Source organism: Mus caroli, unplaced genomic scaffold (genome assembly GCF_978045245.1).
Source record: "Mus caroli unplaced genomic scaffold, Mus_caroli_1 scaffold_7, whole genome shotgun sequence".
Taxonomy (NCBI): Eukaryota; Metazoa; Chordata; class Mammalia; order Rodentia; family Muridae; genus Mus; species Mus caroli.
This window is the reverse complement of record NW_028227262.1, coordinates 131,601,087-131,620,870: the sequence shown is the minus strand read 5'-3', so window position 1 is coordinate 131,620,870 and position 19,784 is coordinate 131,601,087. Positions and strand designations below refer to the sequence as shown.

The window sequence follows — 19,784 nt, the reverse complement described above, 5'->3', positions numbered from 1 at the left end:
TGTAATGTAGTGAAGAGATAGATGTGTGTGCAGACACTACTGCAGCCTCCAGATCATTATCTCATCTGCTAATGACCTACTGGAAACCACAATAGAATCATATTCAGGGTATCATGGCAGACAAAGCTCAGACTGTAAAGCCAAGGTTTAGGGTATAGGCAATCAAGGGTCTGCTTGTAGTGTTGGCATGTGTCAACTGTATGGTTGTGGCAAGTTATGTAAGTGTCCCCTTCCCCTCTTTCAAAGCTAGCATAAAATCAGCTCATTCTTTCATAGCAAGGATGGGATAAAATTAGATGTCTAAGTGTCTATCATAATAAGTGCTCAACACATGTTAACCATCCATTCATTATTTAGCAAATGTTTATTGAGACCTAATTATCAGTGAGCAAAATAAAGATGCCGTCCTGAGGGGCTTGAATTATTATCATAATGATATTTCTTAGTATGAATATTAGTGTTAGGGAAGGGGACCAGGTAAAGCATCCTCAACTGCATGGCTTTAACAAGAAGGTGGCACTAGGGAGACAATGCAGAGGATGAGTTGATGTTTAGGGAAATAACAGGATGCAAGACATTTCTAGGCACAAGGAGCTCCTAGCAGAAATGCTTCAGACAGGTTATGAAAGTACAGATTCAGTATGACTGAAGAATAGGGTGTGTACTCTACAAAATCTTAGAAAAGAAGACTGGAACAACAGGTTCAAGAATCCTTTGCCTTGGCAGAGCTTTGATCTTAGTCTATGGCGGGTGAAAAACCAGTGTAGATTTTAATCCAAGAAAAACATACCTAAGTCTGTTAGAATGACTGAGAGAAAGGAGGCCAAATGTGTGCTCCGAGAAGCATCTAGGCAAGAGTCCATGAGGAAAGACAGAAGGACAATGGCTGAGAGGCCTCAGAGGCTATGCCATCAGCATTTGGCTATCTATTGAAGTATGGATAGAGGTGGAGGGGTCATGTAGAAAATGACCAAAACATGTTCATTTGGCTCCACAGTTAGGACAGAAGAATACACTTGGAATAATGCTATAGGTTAAAGGGAGAGTGGAAGGAAAGGCTGTGTGGGAGACGGTCAAGTCCTCAAGGAGCATGATGGTGAAGGAGACTTAAGACAGCTGTGGGGACTGAGATAGATAAAGCTAGGACTTCAAGATCATTTCAGGCCTTAAGTATTTGGGCTAATCATTACACATCAATATGACACAGGCTTTCCTAGTCTTTATTTAGACAGAGAATAGAACTGGGATAAACTAGTCATGGATATTTGAAGTTGGGGTGGTGATATTTCTTATGGGGGGGGACCAAAGTATATGAGGAAGCATCTAGAATACCAAGCCTCTTTCATATTATAAATTGAGCACAAGTTGTATAGATGTGTTTAATTGAGAAAACTCCCTATATTATGGTTATAGTGAATGCAGCTAGGGTTATTTGAACTTTCCCACGCATGTTATGTATGATAGTAGGGAGAAAATGAGGAAGACAGAAGTGATGAGGAGGCCACACAAGCTAAGAGCTTTATTCGAGGGGCAGAAAGGCATTCCACATTGCTGTGATTCAGTGGTCAGTGGTCAAAGGGGAGAGCAAAAGAGCTGAGGCTGAAGATGTTAGTAAAAGCTGCATTGTTAACGGCTTTAGATAGCAGGGCAGGGGTTTACATTTTACTATGTGAGCAACAGATTTCCACTGAAGGTCTCCATGCAAAGAGGAATATGGTTTAATTTGTGTTTGTGAAGGCAGAGCCATGTGTGGAGATTGAATAGATTGAAGCAAGTCAAAATAAGGGCACAGAGATAAGTTAGAGGCCCATCCAGAACTGGGATCCAGATGCAAGATGGCCTGGATTAAGACATTGATGGTGAGAAAGAGAAGTTAGTTGAAGAGACAGGGCCAGTAGATATGGTGAGTGATAGATGAATGGGAAGGGGACAAGAAGGGTCCAGAGGGGATTTCAGGTCTAAGCAGTCATATTGGTACTAGTAATTCCCCAAGGAGAGAAATGCCTGGGAGGGGAAGACTTTAAGTACCAATGAGTTTAGTTGTTAGCATATTGAGTTTGCTGTGACTAGGGAAATGTTCACTAAAGATACCGTGGGATTCAGGAAACAAGGTGAAATGGGGGTCATGGGCTTGGTCATCTTTTTCAGGAGGTAGAAACTGAGGCTAAAAGTCTGTGAGTGAGACCGCAGCACTCCAGGGGTGATTCGTTTTATAATGTTTTGTGTTTTGTCTTTAAGTCTTGCATACCAATAAACATTCTTCATCTCACCAAACCATAGCTGTCAAACTCTGTCAATACTGTGACACATCTGAATTCTTTGTCTTCCTCCTGGGCTGACAATCTGAGAAGGCTGGTATGGGGTAGTGACCTGTCTTGTTTCTGAATCAGGCTGTGGGGCCTATATAAAAAACCTAGTGGCCTTTTCCCACTGACCTGAATGAAGCCTAAGGACATCTAATTGTTTCTCAAATGCAGAACTGGGCAGGAAGGACTTCCTCTGAACCAAGTATTGGCTGTCAAATTGAATCCACACCATCCAAACTCAGGGAGAAAAGGCAGGAAAAGGCAATGGCCATTGGAAATTTTTCATCTAAATATGGTTTCAGAGCCAGACCTGGTAGCCTAAGACTGGGATAGAATGATACTGAATCTAGTTACCCCTGGGCCATGGAATAAGTTAAAGGCCGGCCTGAACAACTTAGGAAGACCTTGTCTTAAAGTAAACTGTGAAAAAAGAGAGCCGAGGATGAGAGCTTACTGGTTGAGTGTTGCCTAGCATGTACAAGACCTTGACTTTAATCTCTAGTGGAATTTAAAAAAAAGTATATCAGTTCATTGTTCCACTATAAAATGCTCAAAAACAGAAGACAGGCAAACATGCCACTCACCACTGCTTTCCAAACGGGGCTTAATGAAGCCAAGAAGAAGGAAGATAAAAGGGAGCTTTTGAAGACTGAGGGCCACTGCTATAAGAACAGTGGTGAGGTCATAGCCTACAGCTGTAATGGCCCCCCTGAGGTACTAGGGTATAGGGAATGGGCCAACAGGGAGGCACAGAGCATTCTATGAAGTAGGAGAGGATGAGGATGCCTAGGGGAGGTCTACAAATTGCTCCCTCTTTGGAATAAAGCTCTAATTAGATGTAATTCTAGACTGGAGGGCAGAAGGGCAGTTTAGGCACCTGTGCCACTAAAGTGGAGTGTGGAGCTGAGTGCAGGCTCTGTGAAACTGGCCACTGTTGCTTCCCTTTAATGGAATCATAGAGTGCTTGTTAAGACTCAGAGCAGTGGAACTGTGCTATGATAACGACCTACCACCAATATTTCTAAATCAGAGTGGCACCACTATGTTTAGAATTAAAGACTAGAATGAAGTTTATGTATCCACACGTGTGCATGTGTGTTCATTAAGTGGCTTGCTGGATTTTATCATCTGTCTCCTTTCTTAGTTTTACATATGCTTGGCCTAAGTACCAATAGGGTAATTAATGAGTCACTCACTCCTGCTTGGTCCATTGCAGAGCCCATGAGAGGAACTCAGTTAAACTTTCTCACCTTAAGTCTTAGGGCAGGCTTCACATGATCAAAACTGAACAGTGGTGAGGATTATTCATATTTTCTCCTCTTCTTTTTTTTTAAAAATCAATTTAGTCTCTTTTTTTCTCTCTTTACCTTCCATATTATGTTTTATATCTCTTCTCCATTTTTGTTCATAACCAGAGATATAAAATTTATAGAACATTTATATAGTTTAGACCCTGTGATGAATGAATGAATTCCCACAAACTTATGAGACAGATATTGTTACCATGATTGATCTTTAAATGGGGGAAACAGAGGTCATGGAGGGGCAGTAACTTGCTCAGAATTACACAGATAGCAAATGGTGGGTACCCTTAGAACAGAGCATGAATTATACTTAAAAATAAATAATAAATAATAATAAACAATAAATTCTCTTTCCTGCTCTGTCCCTTAATTTTTTTAATCATACAAACTTATAAGATGCATGTAGGTGAAAACATCTAAAATCCCAGCATTAGGGAGACTGAAGCAGGAAGATCATGAGATCTAGGGTAGCCTGATCTAGATAGTGAGACAATATCCCCAAACCCAAATGTGGGGATGTAGCTCAGTGTTGCAATACTTGCCTAGCACAGATGAGGCCATAGGTTTGATCCTCAATACTTCACACCCCATCCCTACCTCCTCCAAAGAACTTACAACAAATCTGATTCATAGCCTTTAGAGGGACTGGGGGCACATATTTTTTTTCAGAAATTCATGATGTTCTCACTTAAGGTTTTGTGAGAAAATAAAAAGGGCTGGTTAACATGGTGTACTAGGCTAGGTTTCCCATAAACTGATATTCTCTCTTAAAAACAATTATGTATTTAAAACATATTATGTATTAAACAATTATGTATTAAAACCAATGTATGTTACAAGTGGAGGCTCACAACCATCCATTGGACTGAGCACAGGGTCCCCAATGGAGGAGCTAGAGAAAGGACCCTGAAAGGAACTGAAGGGGTTTGCAGCCCCATAGGAGGAACAACAATATGAACCATCAAGTACCTCCAGAGCTCCCAGGGACTAAACCACCAACCAGAGTACATAAGGAGGGACTCAAGGTTTCAGCCACATATGTAGCAGAGGATGGCCTTGTGGGACATCAATGAGAGGAGAGGCCCTTGGCATTGTGAAGGCTCTATGCACCAATATAGGGGAATGCCAGGACAGGGAAGTAGGAGGGGGTAGGTTAGTGAGCAGGGGGGAGGGGGGTGGGATGGGGGGCCTCAGGAGGGAAATGAGGAAAGGGGATAAAATTTGAATTTAAATAAAGAAAATATCTAATAAAAATGGCAAAAAAGGGAACAAAACAAAACAAAACCAATGTATGGGTTACGTGTGTATGTGTGTGACTGTATGAGACAGAGTGCAAGTGCAGTATGCGCAGAGGTCAGAGGACAGCCTTGGATGTTGGGCCTTGCCTTCTACCTTGTTTGAAACAAGGTCACACTTGTGGACTTCCTCACTATCTTAGTCTGGATGACCCCTGAGCTTCCAGTGTGCTAACAGATACAATCACTACCATATCTGGTTTTTACATCAGTTCTGTAGATCCAAACTCAAGCTCTCAGTCAGCATAGATAGTAGTTTAAAAATAACAACTAAACATCTGAAAAATAGGTTCAGCTAATGGTCGTCTTACTTAGGCCTCCCAAATTGTCATCTTCTAAGGTCAAACATATACTTGGGTGCTTTTTCACTAACACACTTATTTTAAAAAGTCATGCAACTTCATGCCATTCTCTTGTTTTGCTTTGATGTATGTGGCTCACATGTTCTTTTGCTTTGGTTGTGAAGTGTGCCCAGATGTGTTGCCAGCCTGGTGACAGTGCTCAGTCCCATGATGTAGAACACTATGGGTTCAGACTCCAGATTTCCTGTCATCTTTATCCCAAACAGTGGTTCAGATTGGCTGCCCAACCTCTATGTCCATCAATAAGCAGGCAGTCTCTGCAGACAGGGAGGGCATATATCATGGGAAGGTGTAAGATGCTGCTTCTGGCTAAAGGAACCTTTTTTTTCTTCCCCTACATTATATTCCCATCCCAGCTCACAGTAAGAACTCACATATGCATGGGAAAAGAAGCAAAGAATGGAAGTTTCTAAATCGCATGTGTTTGGAACCACATATCATATTTGGTGGGGCAATATCAAGGGAACTTACAGAACCAAGCATCCCATCCCCAGAGCTATAAAATTAATAATGGAGTCAGGGTTCTCAGTGTAAAAACATTTCTGTCTCCACCAACATGCATCTTCCTGACAGCAGAGGAGGAACAGAGGGCTTTGGCTAATAGTTCCCAGACCCATACCTCTGGAACCTGGAGGAAGGGCGCTGCTCACCCCCTTTCCTCTCCCTCTCCCCCTTCCCCTCCCCTCCCCCTTCCTCTCTCCCTCCCCCTCTTCCCTCTCTCCCTTTGCCTGTATCTTCAGATTCCTGCCACTCAGGCCGATAGAGGTCCATATGTTGACCATTAGGGCATAAAGCAAGATTCACTTAAGCCTGTCATCCAATAGGCTGTTTCTCCTCTGCTTGACTTACACGTTGTCATTAATGACACAGATTTATTGAGGGAACAAAAGAATGTTACAGAGCAAATGTTAGAGACCGCACATTCATCTACTTGCAGGCCTTCCCCCGTCCTCACAAGAAGGATTGCAAGGCTAATGCTACTTAGGAAAGGCAGTATCTACTTAGTTCAGATGATTTTACTCATTTTTATTCATTTTTCTAGCTCAAAGGTTTGACTGGCACAGGACAGCCAGGTCCTGTTAAGCTTGCAAATGCTACAAGGGAATTAACACTGTTGTGGCCAGATTGCGAGAGACTCTCCATTCCTGATCTAGCTGCCCTGGTCAACGTTATTTCCTATTCTCTCCCTCCTCACCCCTATACCTACCTCGCCTCTTCTTGCCTGAACTCCTCCGAACCCCCGTACTCTCCAAATGGGTTATCTCTTCCCTACTGAACTAAGCAAATTCCTGGTGTTCTTTTGAAGAGTCACCTCCATCTATAAGCTGTCCTCTCATCCTAAGCATAATCGTCTCACAGTTTCAAGATTCAAGCCTTCATTAACACCATCCACGGAGCACAGCCAGTCTTCACAAGTTCCGTTGACCTATCAAAGGCCTATCTAGAAAGTATTTCTTCAAACTGGATCCATATATCAGAATGTTAGATCCCACCTTCTTTGGGACAGAGGTTAGGTCTTCGTCTTTCCTCTGTACACCGCATAGTAATCGGATGCCAGGGCATGTTTGCTTTTTCATTAAATATTAGATTAAGAGCAATTTCTTAAAAACCTAGAACAGCCTTCCCATTGTCTGTCGAGAGCATACCTTTCAAAGAAGCGTGTGCAAGTGTGCAGGCGCACACCCAGAGCAGGTATACTGCTCAGCACTTAGGCTTGCCCCTCTTTAAATGGTTCACTTAGTGTTCAGAGAGTGCATGCAAGAAATGGGGCACATTCTTATTTTGTTAAATTTCATACATTTAGTTTGGGATCTTTTTCTTTTTTCTTTTTCTCTCTTTTTTTTATGGTATGGCCTTATATGTAGCCCCAGCTGACTTTGAAGTCTCTTAGAGAGTTGATATTATCGCTTCTCGGCCTTTTGGCTAAGATCAAGTGGAGAGTTGATATTATATATATGTGGTACCATATCAGAGCATAGCTTATATTGAAATGGTAGAATTCATATTGATAACTTAAGTGAGTTTGTGGCATCAGGTGAAGGCTCTGAACTACAAACTCGAGTCAAATGAGCACTGTATGCAGTGCTAAATCAGAACCTTGGCGACTACAAGGTAAAACATACATTAAGAGAAGCTGAGCACTAAATTTCTCCATGATCACCCAATCAGTAGAAACAGCAGTGGAGAACAATCTGCAGTCTGTAAGATGCCCGTTCCACAATGCAGGCTTGACAGCTCCCTAACAATGTAAAATTTCCATTAGTTAAAAGAAGGGATTTATCGTTTAAAGTGGATTTCACTGGGAAGGCTAAAAGAAAATAATTAATTTTATTATTTTAATGTACTTTTAAAAAGCACTTGGTCTTAAACAATTAATATAGCAATTAGAAATGCTATATATAATATAGGTTTCTCCCACCTACACCCCCCACAGAAAAGACAACACACCTGTTTGATAATTAATTTGTTGTTAATGGTTCAAATGAAGTCAAATAATTGGATATAGAAAATGACTTAAAATTTGTTTACTGAGTTTTACATTCATTCTGATTGCCAATGCCAGTTTAGCATTTTAGTACTGTTTATATTTATATTTTTTGAAAGATAGCATATTTGTAGAATAACTGCACTAGGTTATAATATACTAAAATATAATATGTATTACACACACACGCACGCGCACACACACACACACACTAAACTCCATTGGATTAAAGCAAAACAGCATGTTGCTTTAGTTATCAATGGAATCAGAGGAGGTAACCAGCAGCAAATGATGAGTAAGAGGGCTGAGTATCCTGAGCAATGAAATCCAGAGACGCAGTCTGTTGCTGGGTTAATTTGGCATTTTTTCGTTTGCACAGAGAAAGGATCAACAAGCAACATAACATAATCACGACCCTTGGGAGATAACTATTAATGCAAAAGTTCTATTTAACACTCAAGCTTAAATGGGAAAAATTTTGCAGGTTGTGCACTATAACCATTGAAAAAACAAACCAACCAACAAAAACAAAAACAAAAAAAACATGCTTTGTAATTCTCTGCAAGGAGACCAAGCTATCTTTGAGTTATAAATCTATAGAATTAAGCTACCAGATGATCAATATTCTATGTGGTTTACAGCTTGCCTTTCAGCTCAATTTGCCACATTTATTTGCTGGATGGATATTGGGGATATAAGTAAGAGGGTGTTCCTACCAACACATGATTTCCAGCGGAGCCTGGTGGGACAGAGAGGTAACTAAGAATTAAACACTGCACAGTGTATAAATGGAGTCTTAGGCCCCTGGGGCAGCAATAAACATAGAGAAGCAGACAGGACCCCTATATGTTTCCTAGGTCCTGATGTGGGTGACATGCCACATAAGAAGGGAGAATGACAATTGGCTTGCATATTGATGACCTGGTCACCGCAGTCATCAATGGTAGTTCCATTTTCTTTAGAGGAAAATAAGTTTTGAGTGGGACAAATCAATTCAACTCTGAACAAAGCCAGTGAAGATAGTGTGAGAAATCTAAATGAATCATTTAGGCAGGGGGTTAAATTCAGGATGAGGCAAGAGAATGGCTAAAGATATTGTAGAAAGCTGTAAGATTACAAATTGTAAAAGATTGTTTACTAGAGTGTAATTAACAATTTTCTGTGAAAATGGCGGGTTAGAAGCTTCACTAGAACATATCAATACAGCCTCATTTTGGCTCTCCTTGTACCTGTTAGACAGTCATTCATTAATTTCTGTAAGTGTCAGAGAATAAACCAATGAATGACTTCTTTATCTTGTCAAAGTAAGGACTACAGTAAGAAGTCCTTGTACATAGCAATGGAGCAAGGATCAGGGCCTAAGACACAGTATTTCTCACCCATCTGAGACTGAGTGTTCCATGTCACCTAGATTGTGTAACGTTGCCTGGCTGCAGCCTGGACTACCTATTACGATCACATGGTGGACGAAGCCTTGAGGACAAGGACCAAGCAACTCCACCTTCTTGCCTGTGCACTGACACAGTTTATGTGCACATAGCACAATCTCAATAATATTTTTTTCAGTAAAGAAATGAAGGAGTTAAAATGTCTTGGTATGGGCTGCACAATAGCAGTATTTAGATAGAGTTCACCCATTGGTTAAAATCTTATTTCCTAGCAAACACAGAAGTAGATGCTCACAGTCAGCTATTGGATGGATCACAGGGCCCCCAAAGGAGGAGCTAGAGAAAGTACTCAAGGAGCTAAAGGGGTCTGCAACCCTATAGGTGGAACAACAATATGAACTAACCAGTATCCCAGAGCTCTTGTCTCTAGCTGCATATGTATCAGAAGATGTCCTAGTTGGCCATCAGTGGAAAGAGAGGCCCATTGGTCTTGCAAACTTTATATGCCTCAGTACAGGGGAATGCCAGAGCCAAAAAGTGGGAGTGGGGGGTGGGGGGAAAGTGGGGGGGGGAGGGCATGGGGGACTTTGGGGAAAACATTGGAAATGTAAATGAAGAAAATACCTAATAAAAAAAGAAAAAAATAATTGCAATAAAAATGTATTTTGGAATATTCAAAAAAATCGTATTTCCTTGTTTTTAATAACACCCAGGATATAGTCAGTATTCATGAGTGTCTACAAGCCAGGCCACAACACAAGACTTATCTAGACTATGAGTCTCTGAACACAATGATTTTAGGAGCTGGATTGCCACAGACTTCAAGGAATTCTTTGCCAACTATAGTTCATAAAAGAAGGCACAAATACTGCCACCAGGAACAGCTGCCTATTGAGCTTTGGGTTCCTAGTGAACAACATGTTACCTAAGAGTTCCATTTGTTTTGAACTTGACTGGGGAAGAGGTGGAGGCTTACTTGTTTCCTCTGGTTGGAGAAGAGACCTCGGAATGACCTCTAGCCCAGGTCAGGGTTTTACATCATTGCCTTTGAAAGTGGTCTGTGATTAGGTGCAGACACCTCCTCTGCAGAGGAAGGCCTCATTCCTTCATTACACATGGACCTATCTTTAACTGAAGGGTTGCTTTGATTTACAGATGCCTGGGGGTAATCACCAGACTAGATAGCTCTGAAGTCACCAGGGCTCATCTCGGAAAGTCCCTCTCTTAAGACGTGGCCTCCACTCTGGCCTGCAAAATATCACATGCCCAACCTCTTGCAGTTGCTAGTACCCCAGCAAAATGTGCTATTAGTATCCTGGCAAAATGTGCTGCAAATGGAGGTGTTTTTAGTTGATCATCAGAAAATACTTGTCTTCTTCAGAAGAGAAACAAGGGGACGTGTTTAGTTATTGTTTCCACAATTTCTTCTTCAAGATATTTTTCCTCATCATTTATTAGGAACAATTAAAAGTATTCCTTTAAAAATAATGATGCGATGGGCTAGGAAGATGGCGTAGTGCAAAAGACTGCTTGCAGTGCAAACAGGGGAAGCTGAGTTCAAATCCCCAGCATTCAGGTAAAAGCCAGACATGGCTTGTGTGTACCTGTGATCATAGTGTTGGGAGGCAGAAACGAGTGGATCTGGGAAGCTCTCTGGCCAGTCAAGCTAGTCAAAATGGCAAGCTTTATGTTCAGTAAGAAGAGATCCTGCCTTGTGGGTATAAAGAAGACAATTTCTTCTGAGCGTGCACAGGAATGTACACATTCACACACCCACAGTACACAAAAGGAAAAAAACAAAGAAAAAAAAATCTTGGAAAGCTTCTAAACACAAAGGGCTTGAACATACTCTAAATGTAGCTGTTTAATTGTGATCAGATTTAAACTCTCAGCTTTGTGGGCACCCTCAAATTAAAGTCCCATATCTTCATACTGTATCTTTATTATAGAAATTGCACACACACACACTTTCCACAGAATCCAAATCTGAGGAAAGTAGTATGGTGAGAAAAATATGGATTTTTGTTTTGATTTTTATCTATTCATTTTACGTGTTAACTAGTTCCAGGCAATGAAATCTTGGGCAAATTACAAAACTTTGGGATTTTATTTTATTGATCTGAAAATGAGGGGAATTGCTCCAAAAGTTAGATACATGTAAGGGATGTAGAACAGACCTGACCTGTCAGGAACTCAACCAATGCTCCCAGCATCTCTACTGAGTGAGATCTGTCCTCACCAGAATCACTCAAGTTGGCCACTCTGTGGTTCTCATCAAAATTGACTCATTGTGGTATCATTATGTCATGGAAGAGGATGACTTGATAACCAAGATGTCAAGCAAATTGCAGCAGAAGTCTTAATGGTTGTAATCATTTAAACAAGATACTTGCAGTGGAGTTTCTACATGTGGAAAAAAAAGTGCTTTATGCCACATGAACCAAGACAGGGGGTATTTTTTTAGTGATATCTATTCAGAGCTCTACAAATAAGAACACTTTTCACCCTTCTAAGGATCAGAGACTTGGATATCCTCTTCTCTGATAATAGGAGTAAACCAGGACCATGGACCACCAAATCATTGATTTTTCTAAACTTTATTCTTAAGTTTGAAAAGTATGAGGATCTCCTGATTCTGACCCAGCAGGTCTCTGAGGAAGAATGGAGAATTATGGAGAATAATGAAGTAGACCTGTAGATGCAGTGCACAAACCCAGCTGGAATACACTCCTGAAGAGTCCTGTGCTCTGTTAATCTGAACAAGATGCAGGGAGACAGAACAGCATAACCAAGCAGTTCAAACACCACTCACCCCCCCCCCCATCCACCAATGCCCTACCTGATCTCCACTCTTACTCTTGTAGTTCTCTCAGGGAGAAGGTGCCCAGGAAATTGAACATTAGTGTTCATGACTCAAAATCAATTATTTAGAAAGGGAAGATTAAATATAGGGAAGAATGGTTATGAATTTGAATAAAGAAAACAAAGACAAAGAAACAACCAAGAGGAGTGCATGTCCTGACTTAAATGTGGCTACAAAGTTTTGGTCTACCTTGGAGCTTGTCTAGTCCATAGGATTATTGTAGCACAGTGTGTGTTCATTCTGTTGTAGACTCATGCTGGCTGCATCCTTTGTGTAGACTGAAAGTCCTAATACCCTTGTTTCACAAAGGGAGATTCCTGTGCCCTCTGTGAGTTAGATGCAGGAAGCCTTCATTCCCATGGGTCTCAGAATTATCTTTCACATCTCTCTATCTCCACAAACAGGCTAGAGGCTGCTCCAGGAAGATTCCCTACCCAGAAATGTTCAGTGTGGTGCAGACCAACTTTAGTAGGCACACACCAAGAAGGTTATCCCAGTCAGGGAGACGCCCAACTGAAGACAGCCGTCAGTCACATGTCAAAGGGCAAAATTCAACCAGTGTGTAGGTGAAGCAAATGTCGCTACACCTCACACCTGTGACTATTTGCATAATCCAAATATTAGCTATCAGAAATATTCTCTTAATAACCTATGTCATATAAGGCATTTGAGTCTTATTTTTATGAAAACAATCACATGTAGTTACCAAAATTACAAAAGAAACATTGCAGGTCACATGGGTGACTTTGGCATGTTCTCAAACACAGCTATAAATGGCATCGTTTCAATTTATTTCAGAAAATTTCAAACAATCTGGTAAATGTATTGGAAATGTGATCTGTTATTGGAACTGTGTACTTGAAAGACCAGGCTCTATTTGAACAGGACCAAAATATTGACCTAATTTTAAATTAGATAAGTCAAAATATTTCTAAGAAAGTGTAGAAATAAGAGATTAAATTATTTATCTAACTATGGAAGCTAGTCCTTTAACTGTGTGCTCTTGTGCTATAGGACTGCTAGAGGCAGAATAAAATGATGGAAAAGACAGACAGACAGACAATCCTGAAAAGTTCTTAGCCTCCACGAGCTTCAGTTTCCACTCCTACAAAGCAGGAGGCTGAGAGCTGGCGAGGCACATACACTGAACCATGGTGTGCAGTGGGCATTGCATATGGCTGAGAGATGGTGGGAGTGTGCAGACCAAGACATGGTGTGCAGTGGGCATTGTATATGTATCTATGTCCATATGATTAAGGGGCAGAGTTTCAGGCTTTTAGCTTTTAATAGTGCCTACTGCTCTCGCAGGGGATCCAGCTATGGAACCCAGCATGCATGCTAAATGATTCACAACTACCTGTAACTCTGGCTCCAGGGGATATGACATTTCTGGCCTCTGGCAGGTACCAACACTCACATGCACTTCACACACACACACACACACACACACACACACACACACACACACAGAGAGAGAGAGAGAGAGAGAGAGAGAGAGAGAGAGAGAGAGAGAGAGAGAAGAATTAAGTATGTAAGAATAATCAATTCAATAGCTTAAATGGGCAGCAGGGATTCTGCCCCTGATTGCATTCGGAAACCACTTCCTATGACAAGAAAGTATGGACTTTAGTTCTCTGGAAGAAAATATTAATCAGGTAGGACTATTTCCCTTACTCCATAAATTATTTCAAATCAAAGAACCACAGAACCCTTGTTGGACAGACAGCACATTTTCTAGCTCTGGTATGAAGTTTGGATCTTACAGTCTTTTCACCATCATGCTTAGGGAATAGGTGAAGTAGTTGTGGGCCAAAGTTTAAGCCAAACGTGGTCAGACATGCATCTCCTTCCATACATGATGTCCAATGTGGACAGTGAGATCCAGGGCTGTTCATCTGATCTTGTAAGCTAGGATGAGAGTTTTGTTGGTGGTGATCATTAAGGAGAATCCATTATTTTGTGTCATTTTCCCCAGGTAAAAATTTACAATGTCCTGATGTCTTAGGGCTGCTTCATAGATTCAACAAGAGTGGGTAGATATGCAAAGGTCTTAGGACAGTGCTCAGCATATGAGTGTCTATTTCTAGGACCTAAAATGATCAAGGTGATTCCCATGCCCAGCTAATTAAGAAACGAGGGGACACAGTCCACTGGGTTGATTTATGTCCAAGCAACAGGTTTCATCGAGCCTGTTGTCTGACAGGTAGGATAACTTGGTAGCAGTCACAAAGCATGGCAAGAATGTAGAGGGGCACAGCTTCAGGTCCTTAGGCTCAACAGTCTTGAATTCATATGCCGCGTGTACAAACATGCTCACAGGCTGCAGACAGCTAACTCATCAAACGACAAAGGCACTTCAACAACTCAAGGGCAAGAAAAGGGCTCCAGGCTGCTTGGGACACTTCCTGATCATCTTGCCTATCAGTTAATCTAGCTTTAGCAGCTGGCTGCATCTGTACTGTTTTACTGGCTCTTTTGCAATTATTTCACAATGGAAAACAAACAGAATCTCAAATGAAGGGTATTTTTTTCCGATAGTAAATGACATTGCTTCCCACTATGCACATAACTTGAGCCAAAGAGGACTGTGGCTACCCTTAACCCCGTCCACCGAGACCCTCTCAGTGATGCTTAGTTGGCTAGAGTCTTTGCAGAGGAGTCTTTGCAGCCTAACACTGTCCTTGAGGGTAAGAGGCAGAGCGCAAATGTCTATAAAAGTAGACAGGTGAGGACAGCTGGTATGTTCGGGCTGGAAGAAAGTCTCTTGGAGTACAAGGTGGAGAAAGTGTTATTTGGGAAGGAAGGGTGTGGCTTTAATAAATGAGGCCTCTCTTAAATCTACTCCCTATGGCTAAAACACACCTATGGCTAAAAAGTGGGGATGAATTCTTGCTGTTTTAAATAGTTTAAAAATAGTTTAATAAGAGACCAAAAAAGGGTTTGACAATTGTAGCCATATTGAACAGAGCAAGGGATTGTGAAATAGAGCAGGCTTCAGAAAGGGTTAAATTCAAGCCCTGGGGTCATTTCAGAGCCATAGTTAGAGGATTTGTCATGGGCGAAGGTTATTACAGAACTGTACCCTGCTCAGCCTAGGATCACAGGGAAGACACTGGGCAAGTACATAGAACGCTTATCTATCCCCTTAGCTAGAATTCTGTGCAAGCAAGAATTCTGCTGATCTGCAGATTTTGACTTTTTGCCACATACGTTCCTGTTAGTTCATGTTTCTTCAGAATCTGCACACTATCAACCTTCTTGCATGAATTTTCTGTGCAGTCTCAATGTGAATTAGACAGAGCACAATCCTGGAACCCAAGGACAGGCATCTGCAATTACACAAAATGGCCTGCTAAAAAATATAGGCATCCAATTAGGTTGTAGCACATTGCTGTCCGAAGGAATTCTCTTAACTTACCTGCCTCTCGGTCCCTGATACAGTAGTCTGGAGAATTCTCAAAATACACGAGGTCATTTTTCGTTGGCTTCTTGAACCTCTTATTGGCTACAGTGAAGCCAGTGCCATCCTGGTTCATGACTACCTGGATGGCCCCATTGTACTTCCTCCAGAGATAGTCGCCTGTTTTCCTGAAGTCAGCCATGGCCAGCCAGCATGTCCTCAGAGTACACGAGCCACTCACACCATGACACTTGCATTCTTGTTTCAAGAAGCGCTTTACAGCCTGCAGGAAGAGACAGAGGCAAGCTCAGTCTGGCAGCCTAAGTACGGGACCCAGGGATGCGTTTCCCTACCTCAGCGCTATAGAGACGTAGCTCTGAGAAGGCTGGATCCTGGGGTCCTAGAATGTCACTTGCCATTTGCTGGACACCAGATTGATAAAGCAATTACTCATCTTTCAGTGACCCAGCAATTGGAAATTAAGTGGCTACATATGGAAAGCTTGCCAGATATCGGGCACATAGGGTTGCAGAGTGCACCCTCTCTCAATGGCCTTATGAACTGCAGACCTACGCTACCATTTAACCTTAGGAGGAGGAAGAGGGAATCCTAGAGATAGTAATGCTCTTGTCTAAAGAACACAGCTAGTGATAAACCATATTGCACTGAGACTGACCCTAAATTCAAGGTTATCCCACAGCTCTGGCCAAGTGATGCAGCTTAGATGGTCCAGCTGTGCTCATGCTGTCTCTTGCTAGGAAGCAAAAGAAATTGGGACAAGCCTGTCTTGGCAGGCTCCTGACACTGAGCTCTGGTGGGTATGAGGGTTGCAGTCTCAGGAAGGGCAGGTAGACCACAGAACTATCCAAATCAATTTCTGCTTTGGAGTTGGGATGAGTTGCCATGTGGTACCATTTGCAGAGACTCAGTGAGTTCTTTCTGCCTTGCCTCATCACCCCTCAACATATTTAAGATCTGCAGGAAAACCTTAAGCTATAGTCCTTCCCATTGTATAGATGGCCAACCAGGGCTCATGGAGACAGTACAATATGCCTGAGCTTCCGGGATAGATGCAGAATGGCTAAACGCAAATTCAGGAGATGCTAAAATCTCCTGAATCAACAACTACAGACTTGAAAATGCCTCCTCATACCATGTTCCTGGTGAAGATCCTACCCCGGTTCTCTGTTTCATGGGATTCATATTCCAAGAACTGACCCGTTTTGTTTTGTTTTTTTTTCTGCTAAGTTTTTGTTTCATCTTTCATTCATTGTTTTTCAAAGTTTTATTTTTTAACAATATCTGAAGGTCTCTTAATAGGATACTGGTGCTAATGGGTTGTGAATATTGGAAATTCAAACTCAAAGATGCCAAGAAGGCCTGTTTAGGAGACCAGAAGCCCTGGGGATTCACCAATCCCTAGATTTGGTCCTCATTCAGAAGTAGCAGAGTGGAGCTTGCCTGCCAATCACTCTGAATCCCCAAATTCGAGGGTATCTGGGGGATGTGCGTAGGCAAAAGGAACGGTGAGTCCCTTGATGATATTCTCCAAAGTGCAATCTGAGCAAAATTCTCAGAATTTCTCTTTCTAAGCAATTGAAAGTGGGAGTTTCAACTATGCTCTGCATTCTCCTGAGGTTCTGGTATATCGATGCCACATGAAGTTTAGAGGTGGCAGACTGAAAGGTAGCTGAAACTATGCTGCTTGGAGCGCAAGTCTCAACCACCACACACTGCCTCTCACAGGTACACAGAGTTTCCAGCCGCCTCTCCCTAAAGACCTCACCATGGTCTTTTGCCCTAACGCTTGACGTGACTTTGTTTCTTGTACAGGCTTGCTACCTGACCAAGAAATGGTAGACTTGGATGAACAGAAAGGATTTTCATTCCAGGAGTCAGCCTCAATTTATTCATTAGCCTGGACATTTGTCAAAAGCACTCAGGGGTAAGAGAACAACACTTCCAGGCAAGGTATCACAATAGCCCTACGTTGTTTGGTTATGTGGCTTGATTGCTGTCTTCCAACGTGGAGCATTGACCTCTATGCGGTGTGCCCCACTCTGCCAGGCAGAGGCGCAGTAGAATGTGTCCCGGTATAGCTGGGGTCAGTCCTTCGTATTATGAGCCAGTATGGAAGGTCAAGATAAAGGACTGCATTTTCCACATTATGGGGACCTACATCTGTAAAAGACATCATAATGAGAATTTTCTCTCTGGAATCACCCTTTTTCTAATGCCTTTTATATTCTTGGTGTTGGTTATTAGGTTCACTGGACCATCCAGTTGTACACTTTGCTGCAAACAAACTCAGGGATATTTTCTAGGCTCTCTGAGTTTATTGAAAAGCTTCTCTCAGATCTGATAACATCACTCATGCACGCACAGCCCCCTTCATGCCAAGCTCTTTCTGTTCCTCCTGAAATCCTCTTGTAGTCAGGCTATTCACTTGTAAGCCGCACTCCTAGATCTAAAAATAACAGGAGACATCATTGCCCTGCCTTTGTTATGCTAAGTTTCCAGGTGACAAACTTCAAAGCTGATATTTTTATATGATTAGTGGGAAGATGTGCATATTAAGTTTGGATCTTAAAAATATACCTAAGCAATTCTTAGGAGCCCGGTGGCAGGGCCAGATGCTGTTGTTGATCTGTGTAGACACTTTTCCTCCCTTAATGACTACCTACTTTATTCAGGAATTGGGAAGCTGTGTGCTCCAGAGCTTGCCAGGACCAGTCTGATCCCGCAGTGTCCTAAATCATGAATGGGCATTTTACTGCTAACACACTGACTTTTCTTAGCCTTTAGAAAGTGATGGTTCAATTTGTATCAATGGGATTCGAGGATAGATGGGTGTTGGACTTAGAAGGAAGTCTCTTTCACTCTTTAAAGAGGTAGGAGGGGAAATGCTTTTTCTCTGTCTCTGGGTGATTTTTTTTTTTAACGGTATGACACGAATGACAGGAGAGCTGCTGTAGGAACGTATATGAAGCTGCACACACAGTCTTGATGGACGTGAGGCCCTGGGTCCTGAAGACTGTTGTGGAGTTGCTCAATAAGCCAAACTGGGACTTGCCCAACATTCAGACCTCTTGTGATCCAAGACAGTAAGCTCTCCTCAATTATTTAGGCCCCCTTCTCTGGAAGTAGGGGTTGCCCCTGGCACTTGAAAGTACCAAAGTTTGTACTTGGTTAGTTCTTGGTTGTGGATTAATGACAGACCTCAGCTGACAGCTCACTCTTTTACTAGCTGCAGTGGGATCCTCTGATGCTGCTTGTATTCAATGCTAAAATCAGGGCTCCAAGAGGAGCAGATGCTCACGTCACCTATACCAGCTTTTGTTGTATAAGCTTTGACCCCCAAGTGATCTGTGATTGGTTAATAAAGATGCCTACAGCCTGAAGCTGGGCAGAGGAGACGTAGGTGGGGCTTTGGTTCCCAGGCCAGGGGTCTGAGGCAGGGACCACCAGGAGGAAGAGGAGAGAGGAGGAAAATGTAGGAAGTGGCCTTGGGGTAGATTGATCACATGGCCATGAGGCCTGGCCTGATGCAGTAGGAACAGCCCAGGCAGAACATGGCGAGTGATGGGTTATTGACAGGGAAGTAGAGAAAATAGCATAGAGGGTTAATACCTACCCAGCTGTAGTGCTTTTCTGGAATATGAGAAATATAAAGCTTTGTGTCTTTTATTTGGGAACTATATGATTTAAGGTGATGTAGAAACCCCTAAATAATATTTACTGCTACGCTAGCTTTGAACCACACCTCCACTCCAGTTAATATACAGCATGCTCAACATTTGCACTGAGGAGCTACCTCTGTGTCTATTTGCAGGATTTATAGACTTTAAAACCAAGCCCTTAACCATGAAAACAAAACAAAACAAAACAGCCCAACTCAAGCAGAGAAGTCCAAGGAAGGAGATCTATACTTCGAAGTTCTGCTGAGTTCTATTTTCAGTGAGAGGAAAGCATGGGGCCACACTGTGAAGAGCTTGTGTTCCAATACCTCGCTGTTATAAAACCATTTTTCTTAAGATAGTGTTTTATGTAGTCCAGGCTGGCCCCTAATTCACCATGGAGCCAAGAATGAGCTTCCAATCTCATGTTTCCTCAGGGTTACAGGTGTAGGCCAGCACACCCAGTTCTTTCTCGGGTCCTGGGCATTGAACTCTGAGCTCTGTGCAGGCACTTTACCAACTGAATAACTCCTGTAGTCCTACAATCACCTTATTAAGCACAGCAACCATTTACCGAGAACTTAACCAGACTTAGCCAGGCTCCACCCATGGTGGTTTACACCTATTATCATATACATATCACAATTAAGCATAGAAAGTTAGTACTCCCATTCCACAGTTCTGAAAACCAAGGCCCAGTGTGG

The 19,784-nt window shown here is 42.2% G+C and overlaps 1 protein-coding gene across 1 annotated transcript in view; it reads right to left on the bottom strand.

The window, feature by feature from the left end:
• The window catches only part of Wnt2 (Wnt family member 2), a 44,250-nt gene that overhangs the window by 5,902 nt on the left and 18,564 nt on the right, over positions 1-19,784 (bottom strand). Inside the window, exon 4 of the mRNA XM_021164957.2 lies at positions 15,422-15,686. Within this exon, the coding sequence (XP_021020616.1) occupies positions 15,422-15,686 (265 nt within the window). The remainder of the gene's footprint in view (positions 1-15,421; positions 15,687-19,784) is intronic.